At 48.0% G+C, this 23,519-nt stretch overlaps 8 protein-coding genes across 8 annotated transcripts; 4 read left to right on the top strand and 4 right to left on the bottom strand.

The window, feature by feature from the left end:
* Positions 1–21: 21 nt before the first annotated feature.
* On the top strand, positions 22–2,653 carry TERG_02755 (uncharacterized protein; the record flags this gene model as incomplete). The annotated part of the gene is made up of 5 exons (XM_003235651.2): positions 22–208; positions 280–592; positions 659–1,154; positions 1,209–1,734; positions 1,800–2,653. The coding sequence occupies 5 exons, from the start codon at positions 22–24 to the stop codon at positions 2,033–2,035; spliced, it is 1,758 nt and encodes a 585-aa protein (XP_003235699.1). The 3' UTR covers positions 2,036–2,653.
* Positions 2,654–4,223: 1,570 nt separating this feature from the next.
* Positions 4,224–6,884, top strand: TERG_02754 (uncharacterized protein; the record flags this gene model as incomplete). The annotated part of the gene is made up of 1 exon (XM_047747960.1): positions 4,224–6,884. The coding sequence occupies one exon, from the start codon at positions 4,224–4,226 to the stop codon at positions 6,882–6,884; it is 2,661 nt and encodes an 886-aa protein (XP_047603931.1).
* A 225-nt stretch (positions 6,885–7,109) lies between these two features.
* TERG_02753 (uncharacterized protein) lies at positions 7,110–13,669 on the bottom strand (the record flags this gene model as incomplete). The annotated part of the gene is made up of 2 exons (XM_003235649.1): positions 7,110–7,377; positions 7,455–13,669. 2 exons carry the CDS (start codon positions 13,667–13,669, stop codon positions 7,110–7,112), a joined length of 6,483 nt encoding a protein of 2,160 aa, XP_003235697.1.
* Positions 13,670–14,488: 819 nt separating this feature from the next.
* On the bottom strand, positions 14,489–14,975 carry TERG_02752 (uncharacterized protein; the record flags this gene model as incomplete). Its single annotated transcript, XM_003235648.1, has 5 exons — positions 14,489–14,539; positions 14,611–14,659; positions 14,745–14,810; positions 14,879–14,898; positions 14,967–14,975. The coding sequence occupies 5 exons, from the start codon at positions 14,973–14,975 to the stop codon at positions 14,489–14,491; spliced, it is 195 nt and encodes a 64-aa protein (XP_003235696.1).
* Positions 14,976–15,353: 378 nt separating this feature from the next.
* Positions 15,354–15,977, top strand: TERG_02751 (uncharacterized protein; the record flags this gene model as incomplete). Its single annotated transcript, XM_003235647.1, has 1 exon — positions 15,354–15,977. The coding sequence occupies one exon, from the start codon at positions 15,354–15,356 to the stop codon at positions 15,975–15,977; it is 624 nt and encodes a 207-aa protein (XP_003235695.1).
* Positions 15,978–16,476: 499 nt separating this feature from the next.
* TERG_02750 (protoporphyrinogen oxidase) lies at positions 16,477–18,377 on the bottom strand (the record flags this gene model as incomplete). The annotated part of the gene is made up of 3 exons (XM_003235646.1): positions 16,477–17,196; positions 17,264–17,935; positions 17,994–18,377. The coding sequence occupies 3 exons, from the start codon at positions 18,375–18,377 to the stop codon at positions 16,477–16,479; spliced, it is 1,776 nt and encodes a 591-aa protein (XP_003235694.1).
* A 441-nt stretch (positions 18,378–18,818) lies between these two features.
* Positions 18,819–20,421, bottom strand: TERG_02749 (uncharacterized protein). Its single transcript, XM_047747959.1, has one exon. It carries the CDS (start codon positions 20,133–20,135, stop codon positions 19,089–19,091), a length of 1,047 nt encoding a protein of 348 aa, XP_047603930.1. The 5' UTR covers positions 20,136–20,421; the 3' UTR covers positions 18,819–19,088.
* A 174-nt stretch (positions 20,422–20,595) lies between these two features.
* On the top strand, positions 20,596–23,198 carry TERG_02748 (uncharacterized protein; the record flags this gene model as incomplete). Its single annotated transcript, XM_003235644.2, has 1 exon — positions 20,596–23,198. The coding sequence occupies exon 1, from the start codon at positions 21,381–21,383 to the stop codon at positions 23,196–23,198; it is 1,818 nt and encodes a 605-aa protein (XP_003235692.1). The 5' UTR covers positions 20,596–21,380.
* Positions 23,199–23,519: the final 321 nt, after the last annotated feature.

The raw sequence follows: 23,519 nt of genomic DNA, 5'->3' as shown, positions 1-23,519 counted from the left end.
ATACTCATACAGCTACACACAATGTCCAAACGCCCAAGACACATTGCTTGCCGCACTTGCCGGGAACGCAAGATTCGCTGTGATGGACAGCAGCCATGCTCGAGATGCGCCGGACAGTCGCAGTCGTGTGTCTATACAACTCCGTCGAGCTCAGATGCCGGAACTTCCGACCTCACACAGCAGCTTCAGATGATGAACGACCGTCTCAGTATGTGAATTATACCAGCTTTCCATCTGAGAATCTGTCTACTGACCGGTGCTCGTTCTCCAACTGAGCAGGAAGAGCAGAAGCCCAGCTGGCAAACCAAGCATGCTGGGCCATTACTGAAGACCCCCTTGCTACCCCAGGCACTTACCCTTATACCAGTTGGCCTACCAATACCATCCAGAGCCCCATTCCCCTCAGCCCATCTTCTTACATGGCACTGCCAATTGACATGGAATCCCCGCAGCCCGAATGGGCTTTGGATACCTTTGCTGGGCTTCCTCCCGTCACACAGCCTTCATCTGGCTCATCTACATCCTCGTCTTTTTCCATTCCTCACTCAAATTACGAAGATCGTATACTTTCACCGCAAAACATGCTAAAACTGTAAGCTTACCTTTCCTTCCACTGAGATCGGGCTTGTTATGCTTACAAGAAAACAATCAACTGCAGCCAAGAAGCATTCTTTCAATCACACAGTCACCTCTTCCCAATGCTGGATCAATGGCGGCACCTAGCTAATCCTATGGTGATTCAGTCAGAGCCGTGGAAGAGCAGTATCTACTATGCCATTTGCACCCATGGGGCTTTGGTGTCGGGCAATCCTTCCCTCGAGGAAGCTTGCTACCACCGCGCACGAAGAGAACTTGAGCTATCAGACATGGGCGGGCCTGGAAGCCAGTTCTTCAAGATCGAAACTCTACAGGCCTCGCTGCTAATAGCCCTGTACGAGTTCAGACGGTCATACCTACCACGGGCGTGGATCTCACATGCCAGATGTACCCGGCTGGTCCAGCTGCTGGGCTTGCAAAAGCTTGATCGAGTCTGTGCGCCGGAAGAAGACGAGGTAGAGCTGGAAGAGAAGAGACTCACATTCTGGGCTACCTATGTCTTTGACTGCCTGATCAATATATCCTTTGGAGGCTCCCTGGCCTTTTCGGAGCGTGAGGTGAGGCGAATTCTGTTCTTGATATAAAGAACTCCCACTGATTATTATCATTAGATCTCTACTCGTCTTCCAAGATATATTCACCAAAGCTCAGACATACTTCCCCCCCAACAAACTTTCACCCTAAGCCATCTCTTACAGTCCCCTGATCTATCCCCCATGACCCCATATATGGCTACCATCATCATTGTTACGACATGGGCTAAGACCCTTAAACATGCTCGGGATGCAGACAGCTTTGAACTAGATGACCAGAATCGACACCAGTTCTGGTCCAGCCACCAGGCGCTTGACGCTACTATAAACAGGGTAGAAGCCTGTCTTGGTGACCTCACTCAGTTCACTCTGCTTGCAGATCCCACTGTTTCTTTCTTAAACGCCGCTAGACATGCTGCCGCAATTTCACTTTATCAGACAGCCATCACCGCAGCCGTACCAGCCCGGCTGCCAGTAGCCCTGATTGAATCCTGGCAACTGAGGTGCCAGAACTCAGCGATGGAAATCATAACACTTTCAGGGGTAATGCTTGAAGGAAATTTACTCCATAACATCAAGCATTTTAACCCCTTTATCTTTTTATGTGAGTATCCATTGCAGCATCGGATAGCGTGATAGGTAATAGATGTACTGACTGATATCTGCTAGCTATATATACTGCTTGTGCATACCTGGCTCGAGTCATCCGAACAGGCAGCCCGGACTCCAGAATCCTAGACCCTATTGAATCTATCCTCAGATCTTTTAATCGAACTGAGATAAAGACCGCTAATCCGACTCTCGATGTTTTTCTACCACGCATCTTCAAAGACATTGAAAATACCCGGACGTTTCCCGAGCCAATGATAGACCCGTCTCTCTGGCTATTGAACCCAGGGGAATGAAAAAAATAACTCAACGTCTATTGATATTTATATTTAATGTTAAATGTTTTACGACTTACTTTATGCATAACGATACTTGCACACAGAACGGCTTCACCCTACCCTTTTTCTCTTAGTATCATGACGATTTCTCTATTTCTGCCCTTGCCATCCTGCCCGGTTTCTCACCGTCGTTCCTTTTTTAATTACTCCCTTCCCACTCCTTACTCCTCTGTTTTATTTTATTTGAAGCTTGTAATGTGATAGACAGGCACTCAGTTGGCGGGTTATGAGAGGGCGGCGTGTTTTTAGACTTGTATCTTCCTTTTTGACTCCAAATCTGGAGATTGATGCTATGATTCTTTCAGTTTACCCCTGACGTCCAACTGGCTAGCCAGCCAGTGATGGTGTTGAAAAGCGTCTTGTAGGATTCTTTGATTGCAAGCAGTCGACTGTTTCGTGATTGCTATGTACCAAGTGTTCAATTAGCTAGTGTCTAACTGAAATATGACTCTAGTAGAGACATTGATACTGTCTTGCATCCTTCTTCTAGGAGTTGTCCACACTTGAAACAAGTTAGTTAACTGGTTAACTAGTTAATAGCCAAAGACAGCGGCGCCAATTTGTGAACTCACCACCGCCCCCCTTTTAAAATCGGCCTAAGAGCCATCAGCGTCACGACTTGACTCACTCGCCAGCGGTTACCCAGTCAGCTGTTCCGCCTGCTTCGGGGATGCTTCTGCCCGGTTGTCTAACATCCATTATCATGTCGACTAGCGACTTCGTGAGCCGAGAGGGAAGCCCTGGGCGCCTTCTGCTGTGTGAACTTCTATGCAGCTAAGCGCCTCGCCCTGGTCTGAATCCGCCAATTCGCCCCCGAGGATGCGGATGGTTGACATGAAAGGCCAACAGGATTGCCCGGAAATGTGCCAGAAGTCCCAGTCTGCCCGTCTCAGGTGGCCCCAAGGCCAAAAAAATATCCCGGGCAACCTGTCTGGTCGCTGCATGGAGATACAAGGAGGGTGGAAAGATGCAGACCCTTGCGAAGCGGTCTGCCAGCGCTCATAACTATTTTTAAAACAGAGACATCTCCTCCTGACTGTGTACCCATCAACTCTTTCACGTTTAGCGAACTAACTAGTTGGTTGACTGTTGCGACGGGCGCTGCGAGGTTATTCGCGATGGGGAGTGAGAGCGAGAAGCATTCGTCCTGGGGGATAAGCATTCTCCACGAGCCAAAGGATGCTGTCTTTGAGTAAGCTGGCGGTTCCTCACACTTGCTAACTACAACCGGGCTTGTCACTGATATTCTCGACAGTGTTGTCGCCGTTCATGGGCTCAATGGGCATGCGTTTGACACATGGACCCATAAGAGAACTGGCGTTATGTGGCTAAAAGACCTGCTTCCAAAGGAGTTGCCCAATGCAAGAATCATGACCTATGGCTACCGCGCCAGGTTTGGGGATTTCACGGCTCATCAGGACATACGAACTATTGCTGAGAATCTACTGCAACAGTTGTCCGGCCTGAGGCAGGATAAGGTATGATATCTCCTCTATTCGTCCATGGCATGCTATGAACTCATAATGACACCATCCTAGATAGCCAAACGGTCCCTTGTTTTCGTTTGTCATAGCTTAGGGGGAATCATCGTCAAGAAGGTAGGAAGCCCTCGATCCTAAGAGTTGGAGAATGCGTCTTTCTCTAACCAATTCGATCGGGATAGGCCTTATGTCAAGGATCGACCGAGAAGTGTAATGAAGTTAAGGATGCAACGTACGGCATTCTCTTTCTCGGTCAGTTCCTATAACCAACCTCCACGAGCTGCAATAGCGGGAAGATACCATGAACTGACAGGAGAGCAGCAACTCCACACAGTGGAAGCAGTCTCGCACGAAGCGGCGGGACAATCACTCGTCTAATCCCACGGATGTTTTCGTTCTCTGCAGGTAGAGAGCTGGTAACGTACCTCCACGAAGGCTCCCAAGTCCTATCTGATATTACTCTCGACTTCATGCATCTAGTTTCCAAATATAAAATTGTATCGTGCTATGAAACCAAGCCCATCAAAATTATGGGCATCCCGATACTCGTAAGGGTACCCCGATCATACCATAACCTCCCATGCTAGTTGTTCGTCTCTGATAGGTCCCAGGTTGTCACGAAAGACTCGTCTCTCTTGAAAATACCAGGCGAAGAGATATTTGCAATGGATGCCCATCATCGGGGCATATGCCGTTTCTCTGCAGCTGATGACCCGTTTTATCGAGCTATCGTGCCATTCTTTATTGGATTCAGTAAAGGAATTGACAGGCTGCTCATTCCACCGACTCCAGCTCTGAACAATGCTGCCTTTGAAACAGAAACCCTTTTCGATGTGCCTTATGCACGTTGTGTCGAGTTTCATGGAAGAAAGCAATTGCTGGCTGATATAGAGCTCTATTTTAGTGAGCCTAGTTCTGACCAGCAAAGAGTGTATGGGATATCAGGCCTGGGTATGCTTATCAAATATGTACCATTTTCATGCAACGGAAGAGAAACCAATGTTAACAGTCCGTTAGGAGGCGCCGGTAAGACCCAGACAGCATTGCATTACGCCTTTCAAAACCGATTTAAGTACAAATCCGGAGTCGTTTTCTTTAACGCAACGTCAAACACGACGCTTATTGCCGATTTTTACAGAATATATGACCTTCTGCACCTGGGAAAGGCATCCGACAAGATAGACTACCTTAAGCGATGGTTCTCCAAGCCAACAAGGCGTGACTGGCTAATGATATTTGATGGATTTAACGACCTTAATGCTGTCCAGATCAGGGATTACTTCCCGAACACCTCGTGGGGTCATATAATAGTGACAAGCCGCGATCAATCCACTATAGGTCTTGTCAGCCCCTGTGGGACCATAATCACCCCCCTAGAAGAGGATGCCGCAGTCAAGCTACTTCTTGGGAAAGCTGCAATTCGCAATCCTAGTAGCGAAGACATAACAGATGCCGGTGTCATTGTCAGGCATTTGGGCTGTCTTGCCCTAGCCGTCGATCAAGCAGGGGCCCTTATTCGGAGACGCCAAAAGTCCTTGAAGGATTATCATCGCCTTCTCGAGAACGAACAAAGCGAACTTTTGAAAATCAAACCTGGTATTGGAGTACACGAAAAGACCGTCTCAACCGTCTGGGAGCTTAACTTTCGACAGCTTGAAAAGGATACCCCTGACGCTTCGCTTCTCCTTCTACTCTTCTCCTTTCTCGAGGCTGCCCAAATATCTGAATCAATGCTGAAAAGGGCATGTTCAAATATGCAGATATGGTCAGAAAATGGCGGTGTTCTCGACATGTCCCCTGAAAGGGCTGGTATAGACTCCGGAGTCATCTCCATAATAAATAACGAATTGCGGTTTGACCAGGCTGTCGAACAGCTGCTGGCATTTTCTCTCATACAAACTAGCATTACCGCCAGTGGAAGGTCATTTTCAGTTCATCCACTTGTCCAGTCTTGTGCATCTCATCGTGTTTCCCTCGAGACACGTCAGAAATGGCAAGTTCAGGCAATTATGCTTATTACGCACGTATTTCGAAAGCAAAGACTCTCAGGGGCCATTACTGATCTGGGAGATACCGGGAGTCAGATGTTCCCTCACATTCCTCGCGTGCTTAAGGAATTTGACACGCTGGATAAGAATTGCCCGCTGTATCCAAAGGCAAAACGGGCAATGTGTTTGTTGCTCCTCGAAGGGTCCAAATTCAATGGTAATGTATGGAGACGGGACACTATTGCCAAAGCTAGGGAACTGCTTGAACGAGGCGATGCTGTACTAGAAGCGCGAGTTGCACGGCGGGAAAGCACATTATTGCGTTTACATGGAAAAATAGAGGACTCTTATCGGGTGATTGAGAATTGCATCTACGATGGTGTCTTTGCCGGTGGGCTGAATATCACCGAGAAAGCAAACGCGGAGAAAGGAAAGCTTATAATTTCCTATGCCGGAAATTTTATTATGGAGAACCAGCTTGCACGGGCAAAGAAAGAGCTCGAATCGTGGCAGCCAAAGGATCCAAAGCACCCTTCGTTGATGGAATCATCTGTGCTCAGCGATAGAAATGTTTCCTTGGGGAGATTGCTCAAAAATCAAGGATGTTTCAGCGAAGCTCTGCCATACTTCGAGCGAATATTTCAGGATATAAGAAGTGGGAATTGTAGTGGAAATCCAATATGGCAAATGAATGCTCTCGCCAACTTAACTGACTTATACCTTGAAGTGAGCCGCCCCGATGACGCGGAAGCAATGCTCAGGGAAACGATGAAGATAATGTATGCCCGTGGATGGCAGAGATATTCGATAACCAGGAGGCTGCGGCTTTCTCTGGCCGAAAGCTTTACCATGCGTGTCATGTGGACCACGGCAGAAGAATGCTTTCTACGACTGATTCCAATGTTCGATGGGATCGAAGAGCCCGACACTAATCAAAAAACCGAGCATTTCCGAGCTTGGGCTGGACTTGCAAAAATATCCCATCTCCAGGGCCACTGGGACCAGGCCATTCGCCATTGGAAAATGGCCATACACATAGTTGAAAAGAGTGGATGGGCAAATAAGTTCAACCATGGTGTTTTGCTTCACTCTCTCGCTCATGCTCAATTCCAGGCAGGTAGGATCACTGAAAGCCAGGTGACGTTGGAGATGGCAATGCAAAGTCTCGCAGCCGAAGAGAGGAAATATTGGATTGTTGGCCTAGGCTCCTACTGGTTCGACTACATTCAGGCACCCTTGGGACAAATCGGCCAAAGCAAAGTAATCGTTGAGCCTGATGCTTATAGCGAAAATGAGGAACAGAGCCGTGTAAAACTTTTTACCGACCTATTCGGATGATATAGTATTACTGATAACAGTGATTGTATGTGTATCTTTGCAGGTGATTTCTTCATACTATGCACTTTTTATCGAGTATTTACCCCTGGTCTTGTTGAACCTTGTTTATCAAACATTGAATTTTCATCACTTTAGGTTAGCTTTTTATTTTACGCATATGGATGGAAACATAAAAGATCTTGTAGAAATTTATATCTTTAATAAGAACTGGAGCATGTGTGACAGTTATAAAGTCTCCCAGCCGCCATTGTTGACTTCGGACTCCAGTTTCCTACTCACAGCTGAAGGCACACTGTGAGACAACCACATATCTCGCAGTAGACGATCGTATCGCTTCTGATTGAGCATAAGCCGTCTGCGGTGTCTAAAGCCAGGGTCAACTTCCCCATGGACGTCTAGATAAGGAGCAAACCTCCAGCATCCATTTCCGTTATGCAAGAGCACCACTGCGCACTTTCGGATATTGATAAATATACCAGCATTTCTCCCACACCTAGAAAAATGTTAAATCCCATTCAAATAAAAACAAGCATAAACAGCGGATAAAGGAAGAGAAATTGTTATACTTACTTTGCAAGATGACGGTTACAGCCTCCTAACCGTGTATTCACCATGCAACAGCTAGCTTGAGCGCAGAAAATTTCACCACAGTAAAGGCATATGGTTGCATCAGTTAACTCTTTTCCTGTGGTTTTACACGTTCGTTGGGTAGCTTCTTCGAGTAAGGAATCGAAGTAATAAGGAAGTCCAACAAGTTCAAATATTGCTGGGTGAATAAGCGAAAGGCGTGGTGGTGGTGTACCAGCGGCTTTGGCTTCATGTTTCGAAATACAAAAATGTTCCATCCACCCGCATACGACGGCAGATAGTGGGTTCCCGTCCTCTGCAGAGGATAACCTATCAAATATTATGGGTATTTTTGGCAACTGTAAAAGTTCACAGAGACGGTCAACCTCTGACATATCTGAGTGATCTGTGCCCCAGGCTGCTGAGAAGTCAACACCGTGTCTAACATTAAGTAATATCACTGTTTTTCGTAAGAAAGGAAGAATGTACTTCGGGACTACCTCGTGGCAGCCCCTGAGCCGGTATTTAGGTATATAATTCCTGTCAATGCCATCTAGGAGAACCTGCAAGGCTGGGTCCGCTACAAAGGACGCACAGGACCGGTAGGCAGATATAACCCACATAATGAAGTCTTTCACCACGGAGTATTCAGCGGGGGTGGTGTGATCTTCAGCGGCCTGGTCCATATTTGCCTTCAATCCCTGAGGCGTAAGGAGGTAAGTTAGCACCACCTTGACAATTTCGGCGGTGTAGCAAAGCTCGACATAGTTCATAATGTCCATGTCTAAGGCAGGGATCATGCAGAGAGAGATTTCGGCTAAGAAGACAAATGTATCGGTTGAAAGAAGCGGGTCGACATCCATAGAATCACGTGCAAGATTTGATATTCCTGTGTTTGAGAGTTGAGGGGAGCCGAAGAATAGTTGAAGGATCTTCCGTCGATGCATGTCACGGAGCTCACATATTAATTTCGTAGGGGAACGGAAGTTCAAGTGGCCTAGCGAGGTGTACGATAGGGCAGTGTCACAAAGGATCCGTAGATGTGTTAACGAAGTCTCGGATATTCCATCTACCAAAGTTTCACCAGGCTTTGTTTCCACACCACGTTGAGCAATTTCAATAGAGGTTATTGAATAAGCAAATGTTTTGAACAGGGAGTCAAGGTATACTAAATCTGAGGATAGGAGACTGCTAGATGGATATTCATAGCGCGAAGGTATACGATTCAGTCTGATCGTTTCCCGGAGTCTCGAATAGACAGCAGCAAGTTCAGAAAACGGACTAGAATCAACGAGCGAGTCTTCTTCATCCGCTCTTGGTGGGCGTAGCAATTCTGCAATCACCGCGCTACGGGACATACGGCTTGCAGGATCATCTGGTGGAGTCTGAACTGGCCTATCGTCATCAGGGGATACCCAGCTATCCGAATGATCTCCAAAATCACCCATTCCATGGCCAGTATTTTTATGAGGTATAAAACCTCGCGATGCGCTTAATCTAGATAAGAGAAGGGTATCCGCATGGCGAGCGAGAGAGGGCGTCAAGGTCAGTGTAAGATACCCGGAAAAATACCGTTCGTATCCTGGAACAAAGCTTACTTCACCCTCCTTTGGTATAGCATATCTGCTAAACATTCGGAGCATTCCATCTACATTCTTGTACATAAACTCCCCGAAATCAGATCCACGACTTGTTGCACCTGGATATGCCATTTCCTGTCCTCTCCATATAATGGGGAGAAAGGCATTTCCTAGTGCCTTGCAAAGTGGACAGACAAATTCGTTGAGACTGAGGGTTTCTGGATGGTTTCGAGCTACTTGCTGGTTGTGCCGTCGTCTGGTTGCCGCGTAGTAAGTCTCGAAGCATTTATAATGCATGATGTGACCGCATCCTGTTGAAACGGGGCCTTGTTTATGTAGTTCGGCAGGGAAGCCCTTCCCCAAGCCTTGTTTTGTCGATATTATAAGTTCTCCCTTTGAATCTAGTTGTCGAACGCGCTCAAAATTGTCGCTTGCGACTCCAAACGGACGGATAGACTCAGCGGACCTATCGAGTGATGATGGGGTATTGATGACTTCCTTGACGAAATCCTGGTCCTTCAAGTCTGTCTCACGGAATATAGAACTCTCAGTGATAAGGGCAAATGTTCCGTAGAGCTTCGACTCATTGGTATCTTCCTGGCATAAAATACAATTTCCAGAAGGATACTTGCGAATTTTCTCTTCTGAGAATCGTGGCGAGTCTTCAGCCTCGTCAAGCTCATCTTCGCCCCAGTCGAAATTTTCCTGGCTATTCAAGAAGGTTTGCTGTTGTTGCTGGAACTGGGCCATAATCTTCGCCTGCCGTTCGAGAGCCTTTTTCTTCTTTTGTTCTGCTTCATTGTCCGACACTGGAGTGGAAGACGATGGGTATATGTTGCCATACGGGAAGACAATGTCATTTGACGTTGAAGAGTACAACTTTGGATTATTCTTCCATAGACCCTTTAATATATGCCTGATTTTGGGTGCACAAGACTCAAAGGTCGATACCTCTGATAACTTTTGAAAGAGCCCAATGATTGTCAGGTCTCCAACTTGCGTCGACTTAGTTTTGGTGAGTGCATGGTATGTGAAGGTTTGTTTGTCCTCTTCTGGGTTCTCCTCATCTGCCTCTGGGTCTTCCAAGACAGCAAGAAGAGTTAGATGGAGAACCGTCTGGAGGAAGGGTTCGATCCGCGTCAACTGAATTGTTGGAGTACTTATTTTGAACATGAGGCAATACTCTAAGAACTGATGAATGACTTGGGCAAACAGGGGGGTTCGTGTAAACTTCGTGTATTCAGTAAATAAACCAGGAGGGACTGGTTCGAGTTTAGGTTCAAAAATGGATTCTCGAACACTCTTTCCAGTTGATTTGGCTTTCCACTGTCTGAGGATATTCTCAGCCTCATCCCGCTGGTTTCTGCTGTATTGAGTGGAGTACGGATCTACCAAGCCGATGTACTGTGGCTTTAATTCAAAAGTCCCAGTGTCGTTGAGTCCATCAGGTGGGCGAAAAGTGGCGATTTCTTCAAGTATCTGGTGGAAATCTCTGGATTCAACAACCTCATCTCTTATCCTTGCGCTAAGGTCAGTGAAAGCGAGCGGCTTGAAGCAGAGAGTATGTGCAATGTCTCTTCTGATGACATGGTGCTGAATCGCAGAGTCGTCTTCTCCAGTTGAAAACGACGTCCGTTCAGATATAAGTATTATCAGCAAATGCATAAACTCATCAGCAACATCCACATGCTGGCCTTCGTCATAGCCAGGTCGATCCACACATCCTCCTTTCATCCATTCCAGTATCCCGTATCTCTCGCATAGAGTTGCAAGTACACGGCTTGGATCGCAGATTGCCATGGCGGCCTGGATCAAGAAGATGTCTCGACAGTACGCAACATCTCGTGAGACTACTGCGCGGTACTGCCCCATTTGATGTCTGAGACTCATACCGTTTCTAACCCACATTCCAGCCTTCATCTGGGCAAGCCAGGCACACACTCTTATAGGAAAATCGAACATGGCCAAAATGACATCTTCTGCCTCAAGCGCGTTTGATGGAGTGACCGGGTACTTCTCTTTCATTAGTAGAACCGCTCGATCTAAGAGTTCTCGCACCCATGCTTTCGGCTTGTTCCTGGCACACTCTAGTAGCCAGGAAAGGATATAATGAAGCGCATGATGGAAACTTAAAGCTCCTCGCTCCACAACAAAGTCAACTACCGTATGGCGCCCACATTGATTAAATGAATCAACCTCAAACTCAAGATATGGCACTGTTTTGAACCTCACCGGTTCCTTAATCTCGGCCTGGGCAAACCGTTTTCTCTCTAGACCCATCGAGTTAACCATTGTTGCTAGGGAAGACTGGACAATTGCATCCGCAAGGTGGCTGTCTCCTTCAACAAGGTTATTTGGACGGAATGCTTCACAGAATATTCTGCATAATCTTGTCACCTCTCTCATGAGAATGGAAGCTCCTATCCATGCATCTGTTTCATATTCCAAATGTTCACCAACTGCCCGAACATTCGGACAAATACCCTGTGTAAGCTTAACTAGATCCATAAACTGCAAAAGGTACTGCTTTTCCGTCCTTAGGTATTTTTGGATGTGCTCCGAGGCAAGGATGTAGCGTAAGTCCAGGAAAAAATGATATAGTCTCCGATTTGTGATCGATCCAGAGTCCATTGCTAAAGTAGCCGTAGGACTGACATCGTGAGGTTCACCAACTTGTCTTGTGGTGAGGAAAGTATAAAGAATAGCCATTATGCTAGTGAGGAAATTTCCACGCTCAACAACTTCTTTTGTGATAGACGGGGTCGTAAATAGCTGTAGAGAGAGCTTAATAATCGAATGGTCTGGTTCTCTGTCTGCAATGAGATATAACTGCGCCAGAGCAGTATATAAGGCAGAGAATCGAAGACCTAGAACCCTCTTGAACTCTGGGACATTGACAACCGTTGCCAGATACAACTCCCGAACGTCAGTACGAGTCTTCTTCCATAACCGCAAGTCATATAATATGAGCCAATCCAGCCGCGTCCTTTGCTGTAGGTCTTCATGGGGCAAGTTTCTCCTCTCATGGAATAAACGAGGTTTCTCTTCCCAATGAGGTAACGATGCGGTGTTGGCTTTTTGCTTAATTCCAGGTGTCTTTGGTATAGAGACTGGCTTTCTGGAAAACTGTGGATCATCAGTTACTGGCAAGATCACCAGAGAATCGCCGCCATCTCCCGGAGGAGCCTGCGCTGGGGGGGGAGGTGGCGGAGGCGGTTGCGGCGGTAGTCCAAATTCCGCAGTGTCATTGTCTACCTGTGTCTCCATGTTGAGATCATCTTCATCAGGGTTTTCTGGGTCATCGTCAAGGACATGCTGGACGTGCACATCTAGCTGAACTTGATCCACCTCTGCATCATCCATGTCTTCATCGTCATCTTCGTCGGCGGCCCGTGTGGCACCGTCTTCTGTATCCTCCATTTCGGCATCAGTCAAGTCAACTGTTTCTGCTGCAAGTATTTCAGCCTGATCAATATGGACAGCACGGTAGATACGACCGTCGTCTATACTCTGATCGTCAATTCCCTTGGTGCCAATTCCCGCATTTGACGCAGCACTTCCAGGATGCCATGGCTGAAGCAGCTGCTCACATATCATGAGCCTCAGTAGCGAGCCATCTTCGCCTACGCGGCAACCAGATATGTCAGAAAGCCAATCGATAATGGTTGCACACATCTGCTCTCGGAAAGTATCTCTGGCAGAGCGGACTGTAACTGTGACCCGGATTTGCTCTATGATCCTAGAGACATCAAGTAGCCGTGGGAGGTCCTTCGAGTATTTGACTACACTTCGACCAATCTCATCCGATTCATTCGCCTTCTGGAGTCCGAATCTCTCTCTCTCTCGGCAGGCCCTGGCCACCTGGTTTGTAACCTCGTTTATTGTATGTTTCTCGTCATTCCAAAGGACCAGAGCGAATTCCGGCTCACTTTCCTCAGGGTCACTGGCGTGATACCAGTCTCCAGATAGCCTAGAAACAATCTCGTCCTGCCTGATTCCTGCCTCAGACTTCGGTAGCCGTAACTGTTCTGGAGAGCAGGATATGACATCACAAAAGTAGTCAAGCACTCGTGCCATGGTCATTCTAATGTAGGCAACCAGCATCTCGGGGACCAGGTTCTCATCCTTTTTATTTTTTTTATTCTTGTCCTTGTCATCGGTTTCAAACGCAGTATGTATAGCACAGTTGACTGGTATACGGAAGGCTTCTTCGTCCCCACAGTCACAGCATCCAGAGTGTCCGCTCGAAACGAAGAAGGCAAATTTGTGTCCCGAGTGGTCAGAGGCATTGAAGCATCGGTTGCACAGACAGCATGTCTCGTCTACCGAGCATGTAATGCAGTGGTATGCTGCGTCGCCAGACTTGAACGTATGCCCGCAGCGTTTGCCGCGAGCTGCCTCAGAATATTCCGCTCCAGCTTCCAAGCCCTGGGCCTTTGACAGGTTCCAGCTACCATTTCCGGGTCCCTCGGGGAACAATAACCGTAGAAAGTCATCGTTGTAACCGGTAAGACAGCGGAAGAGGAGCTCTATAAGCTCTCTTCTTGCCTTATCATCGTATCTGTTGCCGTACCGCGCTGGGAATCCCACGAGCGCCTGGCCGAGCGACTTTTCAACATCCGCAAGGGATCGAGGCATTATCTCTGCCGTACGCCTAGCTTACACATATGTGCATACGAGCCGATGAGAGTGTAACAAGAAACTCGCCGGCGCTGTATTTTGGGGTTGATAAGTTCGTTGGTGGCAAGTTGTTTGTATACTTGAGGGGAAGGCAAGTAAGAGCGAGTTCAGTATTCCGCCGGCGGAGAGAAGGCTTACCGTTACAAAGAAGAGAATGAACGATCTAACGTAGCTATTTCTCCGGCCTGTATGTCTTTCTCTTGTCTCTGTTCCTTTCTCTACGCGGGGAGTGACAGGAAACGTCTTATCGGCTGAGTTTAGTGTTTGTTGCTAGCCAGAAGCTCGTCTGACTAAGATGGCGATGCTGCCAAAGGCGATGACTGGCAGCATTTGGGCATTCGATTATTCCTCTTACGGCTCTATTTCCTTGCTACAGTCTAGCGGGGTGGAAATGCCATCTACGTCTCGGGAATTTCACACGTACACAGAGGTGTCTGATAGCGGTCAGAAGACGGCAGCGGTTGTAATCGCGACAGCTGAATCTACGGCTGGCTAGGATGCCAGACCAGACAGTGTGTAGAATCACGCTGTATATGAGTTCAGTTCGTCTGAGCTTTAGGCAGAAGTGAGATATGATTACCATCCATAGGATAGGCGGTAATGTAAGCTTGAAAGTCTTGAATGCCGAATAACCCGACTGATTCTGCAGGCTTGAATATCTTGTGGTAAATGGTACTGAAACATCTTTGTTTTCTATTCTTATTCCTTAAACAATTATCTGTACAATTGCATCGGCCGGTAGTTTTGTCTATAGCGGTCACCACGCGTCGACTGCGTTCACTCTTCTTCCTTGTTGATATATCGGTGCTTGATGTCCTTCCATTGTCGCTGAAGAGGAAAATTAGCCGATTGTTATAGAATAAAGATTGGTAATTCCAAAGATGGGAGGGGAGTCGTACGCCGCTGTTTATGGAATCCCAGACCTTGGTGGAGATGGTGTCGAAGGCCCTATGAAGAGAGTCAGATTATGCGGAAACAGAAAAGATCAAATATTAGGCATAGCCGCATCCAACTCAGAAATAGAAAAACGTACATTTCGAAGCCGAATGCGCCGACGAAGATAGTGCTCAACATCATGCCATTTCGCCTGATGAAGGTGCTGCAAGCGCAAGACTGTTAGCCAAATAGCCCCAATACAGGTTGACCAGGCCGATAGTAGGTCCTTACTTGTAGATAGAGGTTGCAATCTAGCGAATTAGCCAGTCGGGTCAGCATGAAGTCGTCGTTTTGGCATATCCCTTGAGGCAACACTTACGCCAGCCATTGTGAAATGAAGCCGATATTAAACCCGCGCAAGACAAAAGAGATCACAGCGTTCCTCCAGGTGACTGCTCAGCGTATCCAGCAAGGTGTTTGTCTGGGGATGAAGAGAAAGCTGAAGTTGTTCGTTTCTTTTCGTTCGTTCGTGAAGTTGGAGTTTTGGACTTGGTAAATGGCGAACGCTGATTGGCCAGCGACAACTTTTTATCAATCTTCAACTTCACTCCAAAAAAAGCAGAGAAAACACAAACAAGAAGACATAAAGAGCTCGAAGGAAAGGAAGAGAAAAGCCCTGCAAAGGAAACCTTGAGAGACGCTGACAGCCTACTAGACGGCTGGAAGTGCGACGCGAAGAAAGTCAACGAGAAAGCTACGAAGCGATATGGCGGCCAACGAGACGAAGATATCAGGTATCACCACCAACGCTCTCACTGGAGAGCGTCATATACCAGCCTCAGTTCGTGCCGACGGCTCCCAGCGGCGTGAAATACGAATTAGACCGGGTTACAGCCCGCCGGAGGATGTGGAACTCTATAGGAACCGTGCTGCTGCTTCGTGGAAGAACCGTGGCAAGGCAGGCGTACCCGGAGCAGAACTAGCAGTTAGCGAGAACACTGCTTCCTCGACGAAGAATACAAAGAAAAAAAACGCCAAACAAAAGACTAAAGCGGGCAGCGAGGGTATATCTCCGAAAACAGGCAAAGAGACGACGGCCCTTGACAAGGACAACTGGAGATCTACGGCCAGTAAAGACGCTGCCGGCGAGGTGAGGCAAAAGGAAGAGCGTGAAACCGACCCTACGATCGAACGAGAAAAGAAGGCCAGAAACTTGAAGAAGAAGCTGAAGCAAGCTCGTGAACTGCGAGATAAGAAAGACCAAGGCGAGAGTCTTCTGCCTGAGCAACTAGAGAAGATTATCAGAATCAACGAGCTAGTTCGACAGCTGGAGTCTCTTGGGATTGAGAATGATGGCGAGAAGAATGTCGACTCGACAGCGTCAAAATGAGTGACTGAGGGGTGAAAGTTGCTACCGCAGCTTGGACCAGCTCTACTCAAATATAGCACGACTTTCTTATGATGGGATGAATATCTTTTCACTCTTGCATTATTACTATCAGGCCTACCACCAGTCAACATGTGATTACTTCCTACCAAGGAACTCAATGGATGCATAAATCCGATTCTCTTCCAAGCTTGAGAGTCAAGAATTCTCCCGAACTTAGTTCCAGATGGAGAGATGTTAGGTGAACAATGTGGATCAGAGAGATAGACCGCGCGAAGTCGCTCCGTTCGGGCAAGTCAGTGGCTTTGCAGCTTTTTAAAGGAGGCAAAGGAGAACATATGAAGCGCATGTCAAGGAAAATATTTATTACAGGGAAACCAATTCGCATTGGCTGTATTCTAGTTCCTTTCTAATCTTCTGTATATCTATCCCCTTGGTATAGATTATAGTACAAATAAAAAATCAAAAATGCCTAGAATCCAGGAGAGGAGAGGCTCATTTTCTATAGGAGGGCAGCAAGCGCTGGCTGTGCGGGATTCACGTAGTCCTCCAGTCCGGTCTCCTTAGTATTTCCAGCATGGAGAGCGGTGGCTATTGCTCGACCGGCAGTGATCCCGTCATTCACTCCCACACCTGTGTACCAAGCGCCAGCAACCTTAAGACGAGAGTCATATTCCCGGCATAAATACTCATGTAAATCTTCCATCCGATCACAATGTCCAACAGTGTATTGCGGTATTGCCTTGTACTGCAATCGAGCCTTTGCGACGACTGGCTCATCAACAATCCCCAAATGGCGAGCGAGTACTGATTTTGCCATGGCGATGCCTGTCTGCTCGTCTGGCAGATCCGAATTGTTCCATCCATCCCACCAGTGGCCACCTATCATGACCGCCAACTTTGTTCCAACCGCGCTGTCCTGGCCACGAACAGCATGGCTGGCGAACATCACCCCCAGGGCTCGTTCCGGATTCTGTTCAAAAGGCACAGAGCGAGGTATTAAGTACCCAAACGCTTGTGTCGGAATGAGATCAGGGTTCTTGTAGAAGAGATTAACCACCATGACGTTCACAGCATAGTCATTTGCTGCTAACATCCTCGAAGTAGCAGTGGGGGGAGTTCGGCCCCCCGGCCCACGTAGCTGGCTTGCCAGTGCCGTGGATGGAGTTGTCGAAATAACATAGTCATATCTCGCAGGTGGCTTGTTTCCAGCCGAAGAGAGCTTAATCTGAATCAGTTACACAGTCCTAGAAATATATGCAAGTATATATATAAGGAAACGAACTTACTATCATGGACTCTTTGGCTTTGTCATACTGAATATGAGTTATTGTGGCGTTTCGCACAATCTCAACGTTAGGAAACTTTTTCAGCTCCCGGGACAGGGCTGATATAAGAGAATGCATTCCACCATCCAGATACAAGATATAGCCTGGGGCGAACATTAGACCCACTCGTATGTTGAATTCCGAAGAGTATTCGCGTCTTATGGCTCTCAGAACCTGTATCTTGTTGTGTTTATGGTAAAGAGGCTTTCGAGACAGGTGCCTGTCCATTAACTTTATAATAACGCCAGGTCCAGATTCGTCATCCCAGAACTGGCGCATAGTAGCTTTCATGCTGAGTTTGTCGATATCACCGGCGTAGACTCCGTGGGAAAACGCGGAAACAAGATTGTCAGCAACGCCTGCCCCAAATCTCCTGCGATAAAAGCTTGCTACTGATTCATCGCGGACCTTTGGGTCCCGACATTCCTTAAATGGCTCGCCTACCAAGCTTCTCAGGAAGCCCTCGTATGCTGGCTCCTGTAGCATGTCCCGTATGATATCAAAGAAAGATGCACCGCCGCCGGGTGCGGGGACCCGAACGAGGTGATCCGGGTAGTAGATATATCGGTTAGCTAAAGCAGCGCTTTTGATCCCTATCCTCATCGTTGAATCGAGCATATTCAGTTTGATTAACTACGTAAATTGTATCAGTGATTAATTCTCATGGCCATACGAGGAAAGTAATACACACCAATTCCACTGTAGCCATCGCATCAGGAAGCCCACCCATCAGTGTCCGTGGGCCATAATCGAAGACGACCTTGCCGGAATCTATGTCCACCGTGTCCGACTGCATCCATCCTCCCAATGTGTTGGATTTCTCGTACAGAACGACCTTCGTCGAATGCTGGCTAGCCAGGTGGAAGGCCGTCGTCAGCCCTGTGATCCCACCACCGATCACCGCAACCCGTTTATCTGGTCGCCTGGACGTGCTGGTTGACTGAAGCCGTAGCTGCCTCTGCCATTGTGGCAGAAGCAAGGCTCCTTTTCTTGCGCATTGCCAGCATGGGACGTCCGATAGTGGCAGACGCAGGCAGCTCGCACTGACCGGGCCAGGCCAGCGCCGCAAGGCCATCGTCCGTCAGTTTCTTTATTTTGTCGATATCTTAGGTCCAATTGTTAGTCCAGTCCCATGTTGCGCTGTTTGTCCGGTCGCTGTCACCGTCGTTGAGGCTGTCTTTCGTTCCTCGCGTGAGGGTGGTTGAGGTGAAGCTCTCGATTTTAGTTATGCGTGCGTGACAAAGACGCCGGCCGGTTGGTCGTTAACTCGTTAGTTAACTAGCTAATTATTGGTTAATTAATCAGCTACTTACTTTTGTTAGTTACTGGCCAGATCTGTGGAGCCACCAAGCATTTGGTTATTGGAAAGAGAGATAGGGCAGATTAGAAAAGTATTTGAGCCCAGGGAAGACGGTGGTTATATTACATGCTACTACCAAGAGTACAGCAATCAGAAGTGGGAGACCCGGATACAACGCCATACACATAATCTAGATGTTCAAAAGTGGGTGGTGCGCCAGCCGAAAGGAAGTCGAGGCAGATATAGTAAAAAATCACCCTGATCCAACGCCGCTCATGCTCGGAAGATCGTAAGAAAGGAAAGGCAAAGAAATTCTTTTTGGCAGAGGAAAGGAAGCAGAAAAAATATGGGGGTCGCGCCTGGCACAAAGGCTTCCGGAGATGTAATTGAGAAAACCACGTTTAGCGATTCAAATTGGTAGGCATTTGGAGGAAACTGAGAAAGATCAGGTCATATAGGGAGAGGGAAGGCGGTTGCAGCGGTAGATTAGGTAATGATACCGGCATCATTTGAGGGAGTTGAGCCGGGTTTGATCAGCTCCTCTTCGCCAGCTTCGTCACTGATAAATTTTCTCTCGCTAACATGGGGCGTCTCTGGCTTTGCGCTGTCGGCACGCCAGACCTTGTCGGTGAAAGCTCCGCGCTGGCCTTCAACATGCTTGTACGGACAGGTTCGGTTCAGGCAAGGATTGAATCTGCAAGGCGTTTGAAGATGCGTGAACTTGCAGTCCTCAGTCGAACAGTCCGCCCCATTCCTGCAGAGCGGCATATTTGGGTGTTTAAAGGTGCATTTAGGGTTTGTGCAGTGCGGAAAGTATCGACAAATCTCCTCTGCCTGGTGGACAGCCTTTTGGGCAGGTGATGGGTGTCGGGCAACGCATTTCCGGTTCTTGCACGCGGCTCCGTATGGACAATTGTCACTCACATCCACGCTGGCTCCTTCAGGTGCAGCCGGGGATTGATGAGCGTAAAGACAGTCCTTGTTTGTGCACCTAAGATTAAATCGGCAGACTGTGTCCGGGCCAGGGGCTTCCCGTGCCGGCTGTCCTTCGGCCGGCTTACTTTCAGAACCGTCCATCTCAACATCGGCAGCTGTAGTTTGGGAAGACTGCTGGTTCCGTCGGCTGGGTTGGAACTCCGCGCGTTCGAATAGTGATCGGCCCTGTGCCTGTTGCGGAGGGCCATTCTGGAAGGCTGGGTTGATCGCAGGAGCGACAAACCCGGGTATGAGCTGAGACATCATCCGTGCTTGCTCCTCAAACATTGACATCATCTGCATCTGCTGTTGTGGAGTGATGTTCATCATGTTTTGTTGAGCCATGTTCTGCATCTGGTTATGATTCATTCCCATGCCCATGTTCATTCCCATCCCCATCCCCATCGGCACATTGCTACCCATCTGCCTCCCTATTGAAGCCCTGTGGCCACCTCGACTGCCTCTGCTGCCCCTGGAGCTATCTCGATGTGAATTTATCCTCTCGGTTCCTTGCTGGTTTCGAACTCGGTGAAGGACGGATTCGTTGGACCGGTCCATCGCACGACTAAGCTGGCCAAGGATGCCTCTGCCTCGACCATTTTGCTTTTGATTCCGCGCATTCCGAGGGCCGGTTGGACTATATTATATTCCTTGTTAGTAGCCATATTCAAGACAGCAACGAGTACTAGTTGGAGCTTACACAGATGCATCAATTCCGGGACCGACTCCATCATCCATAACCATATCCTGTTGCGGTCCGGGCACATCGGTGGGCGTCGCATTCCCATTCCCTCCATTCGTTTCGTCTGAGAAAGAGGGTATCGCTTGTGGGGGTTGTTCCTGATGCACCCTCTCCGTCGAGCCGCCATTTAATCGCCTGTCCAGCGTCTCGACTTGATCGAACAACCATTTTGAAAATTCTGCGGCCTCAGTATCCTCTGGCCCCAGGCTGAGCAGGTCGTTTGCTAGCTCCGCAGAAATCTGGTCCTGTGTCTTCCCGTTGACAAGCATCAATATCACATACTCCGCGAGCGCAGAGTCGTCTCCGCCGCCGGTGCTCCAACCAAGCTCGACCAGCTTCGGCTGCACGACTTCGTTCAAAGCATCGGCCAACGGCGTATTCAGCGCTACAGAGACACTCATGGCGACGGAGCTGTTTTCAGAGCTTTTTTGATAGAGGGCGTTTTCAGGTGGCAATCTTATATTTCGCGCAGTGTCTACAAGCCGTCAACGCGAGTTGAAAGATAGTCGTATTCCGCAGTCCAGGGACAACTGTCTTCCTTGAATATCACGGTCCAAGTGCTCTTATTTCACCCCGGCAAGACCTCCGTGGCTCTTGAACTTCACTCTCTGGCTTTGTACGGCCGTTTTTCTCCCGCTCGAATCAAAAGAACCTGATGCCAAGACTTTACTTAGTCATAAAGGATTAGTAATGATAATCACGTGAATGGGTATCCAAATAGGCAGTTTGTGACATCTCGAATCTTTTCTTCTCTTGGACGTTCAAGAAATGACAGAATAGCAGACAAACAGGCGAACCGGACGACGAGGACCCCTCCTTGGGCAACTGGTTGCTATAGACACTGCCGGAGGTCTGCTCTGGTGAGACAATACTGGATGGGCTATTCTAGCATGCACCCGTTTAAGCCGCTCTTGCATAACTAGTTAAGGTCTTACATTGTTAAAGAGTTGGCGACACTTATATTCACTTCGCCCCTCCATTACTCCGCCAAGCACTGATATACATACCCGTTCATACACACTTGGATCTTCAAACTCTCTTTTAAGTCTTCCTCCTGAAATATGTGGTGGATCTGGGTTGCTGGAATCCTCGGCTTGTTTGGCCGTGTAGAAGCGCTATGGCCACAACCCAGTGAATACTCGCACGGGAATAAAACCCTATGGCTGTCTCCATCCGTCCGGTTTACCTACATTAACAATCATCGGTCTTTTATAGATACGCGGCCTAGTTATGCAGGCATCAACTGGATACCCGGAGGTTGGCTAAACTTGCTGCAGTATCCTTGGGGTAGCGCAGAACATACAGTTACAGAACCACTCCCCAGTGTCGAGAAATTTGTTGAAGATGCTATAAAACGTACCAAGGATGCTATTATTAATAGCAAGTTTGTCCCTTGGAAGTTTTATCCGCGTCATCAAAAGTTTGAACCCTTGGTAAATAGCCAACATCCGACTATCGAGAAGGTTATAATAAATGAGACGTCAAAAACGAGTCAAGAATGGTCCCCTCGCAACTACGTAAATGGGGATGAAAAGTACGAAATTAGGATCTCGGAAGATGGAGAGGTGCAGATCTCTTCGAGGTCACCTATTGGCACTATTCGTGCTCTCCAGACATTCCAGCAGCTGTTTTACTCCCACACTCATTTAAATTCATATACACCTTTCGCTCCAATTTCCATATTGGATTCTCCCAAATGGCGACATCGTGGGCTGAACCTTGACATATCTAGAAACGTGATTCGACCCGAAGAGGTCAAGCGTACCATTGATGCAATGGCATCTGTAAAGCTGAACCGGCTGCATGTCCACGCTGCTGACTCACAATCCTGGCCATTAGATATTCCCTCAATCCCAGAACTAGCAGCCAAAGCCTCGTACCATCCGAGTCAGGTATGGTCGTCTTCAGAATTGGAGGCGGTGCAACTATATGGACTAGAACGCGGGGTCTCGGTATTTCTCGAGATTGATTTGCCCGGCCATACTGCTGCCGTTGGCCATGCATTCCCCGATTTAGTTGCAGCCTACCATATGGATCAGTGGGAGGCATATGCCGCGGAACCTCCAAGTGGTCAACTTAAACTGAACTCTTCTTCCGTATACCAGTTTCTTGATCGGCTGATGGCAGATTTAATCCCACGTGTCTCCCCGTTAACAGAGTACTTCCACACTGGAGGAGATGAATTCAACCTCAACACCTACCTTTTGGAACTTAACCTAGGTTCGAACGATCGACCAGTCCTTATACCCTTTCTCGACAGAATGATCACACATGTTCACAGCTCTCTTCGAGGTTCTGGAATTACTCCGATTGTATGGGAAGAGTTGGTCCTTGATTGGGATCTCAACCTGCCTTCCCACAAAACAGCGGGTGAAATTGGAGGGGTCATCGTGCAGGCATGGCGTAACTCATCAGCAGTGAAACATGTCCTCCAAAAAGGGTATCAGACGATATTTGGCACTGGAGATGCTTGGTATCTTGACTGTGGGGTAGGAACTTTCCTAAACCCTCGCCCAGGTTCCAAGACTGTCCAGGATCCGTATCTAGACTGGTGTGCACCGACGAAAAACTGGAAACACATGTATATATACAACCCTCTAAACGGTATACCGGTTGAGTTACAGTCCCTTCTGGTTGGAGGTGAAACGCATATGTGGTCGGAGCTGGTTGATCCAGTCAACATGGACCAAATGATCTGGCCCCGGGCCGCCGCCGCCGCAGAAGTCCTTTGGACAGGGCCGAGATCGCCGGATAATATCCAGGACGCCTCATATCGATTAGCAGAGTGGAGAGAGCGAATAGTGATTGATGCAGGAATCCGTGCTGCTATGGTCCAAATGACGTATTGTCTCATGCGGGAAAGCGGGTGCGAGCTCTAAATCAATCTACAATAATAAGACGGCAATTCGTCCTACATCAAGAAGAGCGATGCAAATTGAAATTCACCATAGGATACGGATACGGCCAAATCACTTTCAGCTGTGTAGTTATTAAGCGGAATTTTAAAACTCCGTAGTTAGAAATTTCGGGATCCATTTACGCCAGTCAACCTCCCCTGGTTTTTGCTACAACCTCATACTGCCTATCTTTTTGCAGCACTATTAGTACTTACTGTTACCCCGTCTCCGAGAAGGACAGCAACGACGAAACATGCTGCATAACCCTCCACACAAAAACAAAATACGAATACGGAGGATCCG

The sequence above is a fragment of the Trichophyton rubrum genome, assembly GCF_000151425.1.
Source record: "Trichophyton rubrum CBS 118892 genomic scaffold supercont2.3, whole genome shotgun sequence".
Classification (NCBI taxonomy): Eukaryota; Fungi; Ascomycota; class Eurotiomycetes; order Onygenales; family Arthrodermataceae; genus Trichophyton; species Trichophyton rubrum.
The sequence above is the reverse complement of the archived record's forward strand: the minus strand, read 5'-3'. Positions and strand labels throughout refer to the sequence as shown.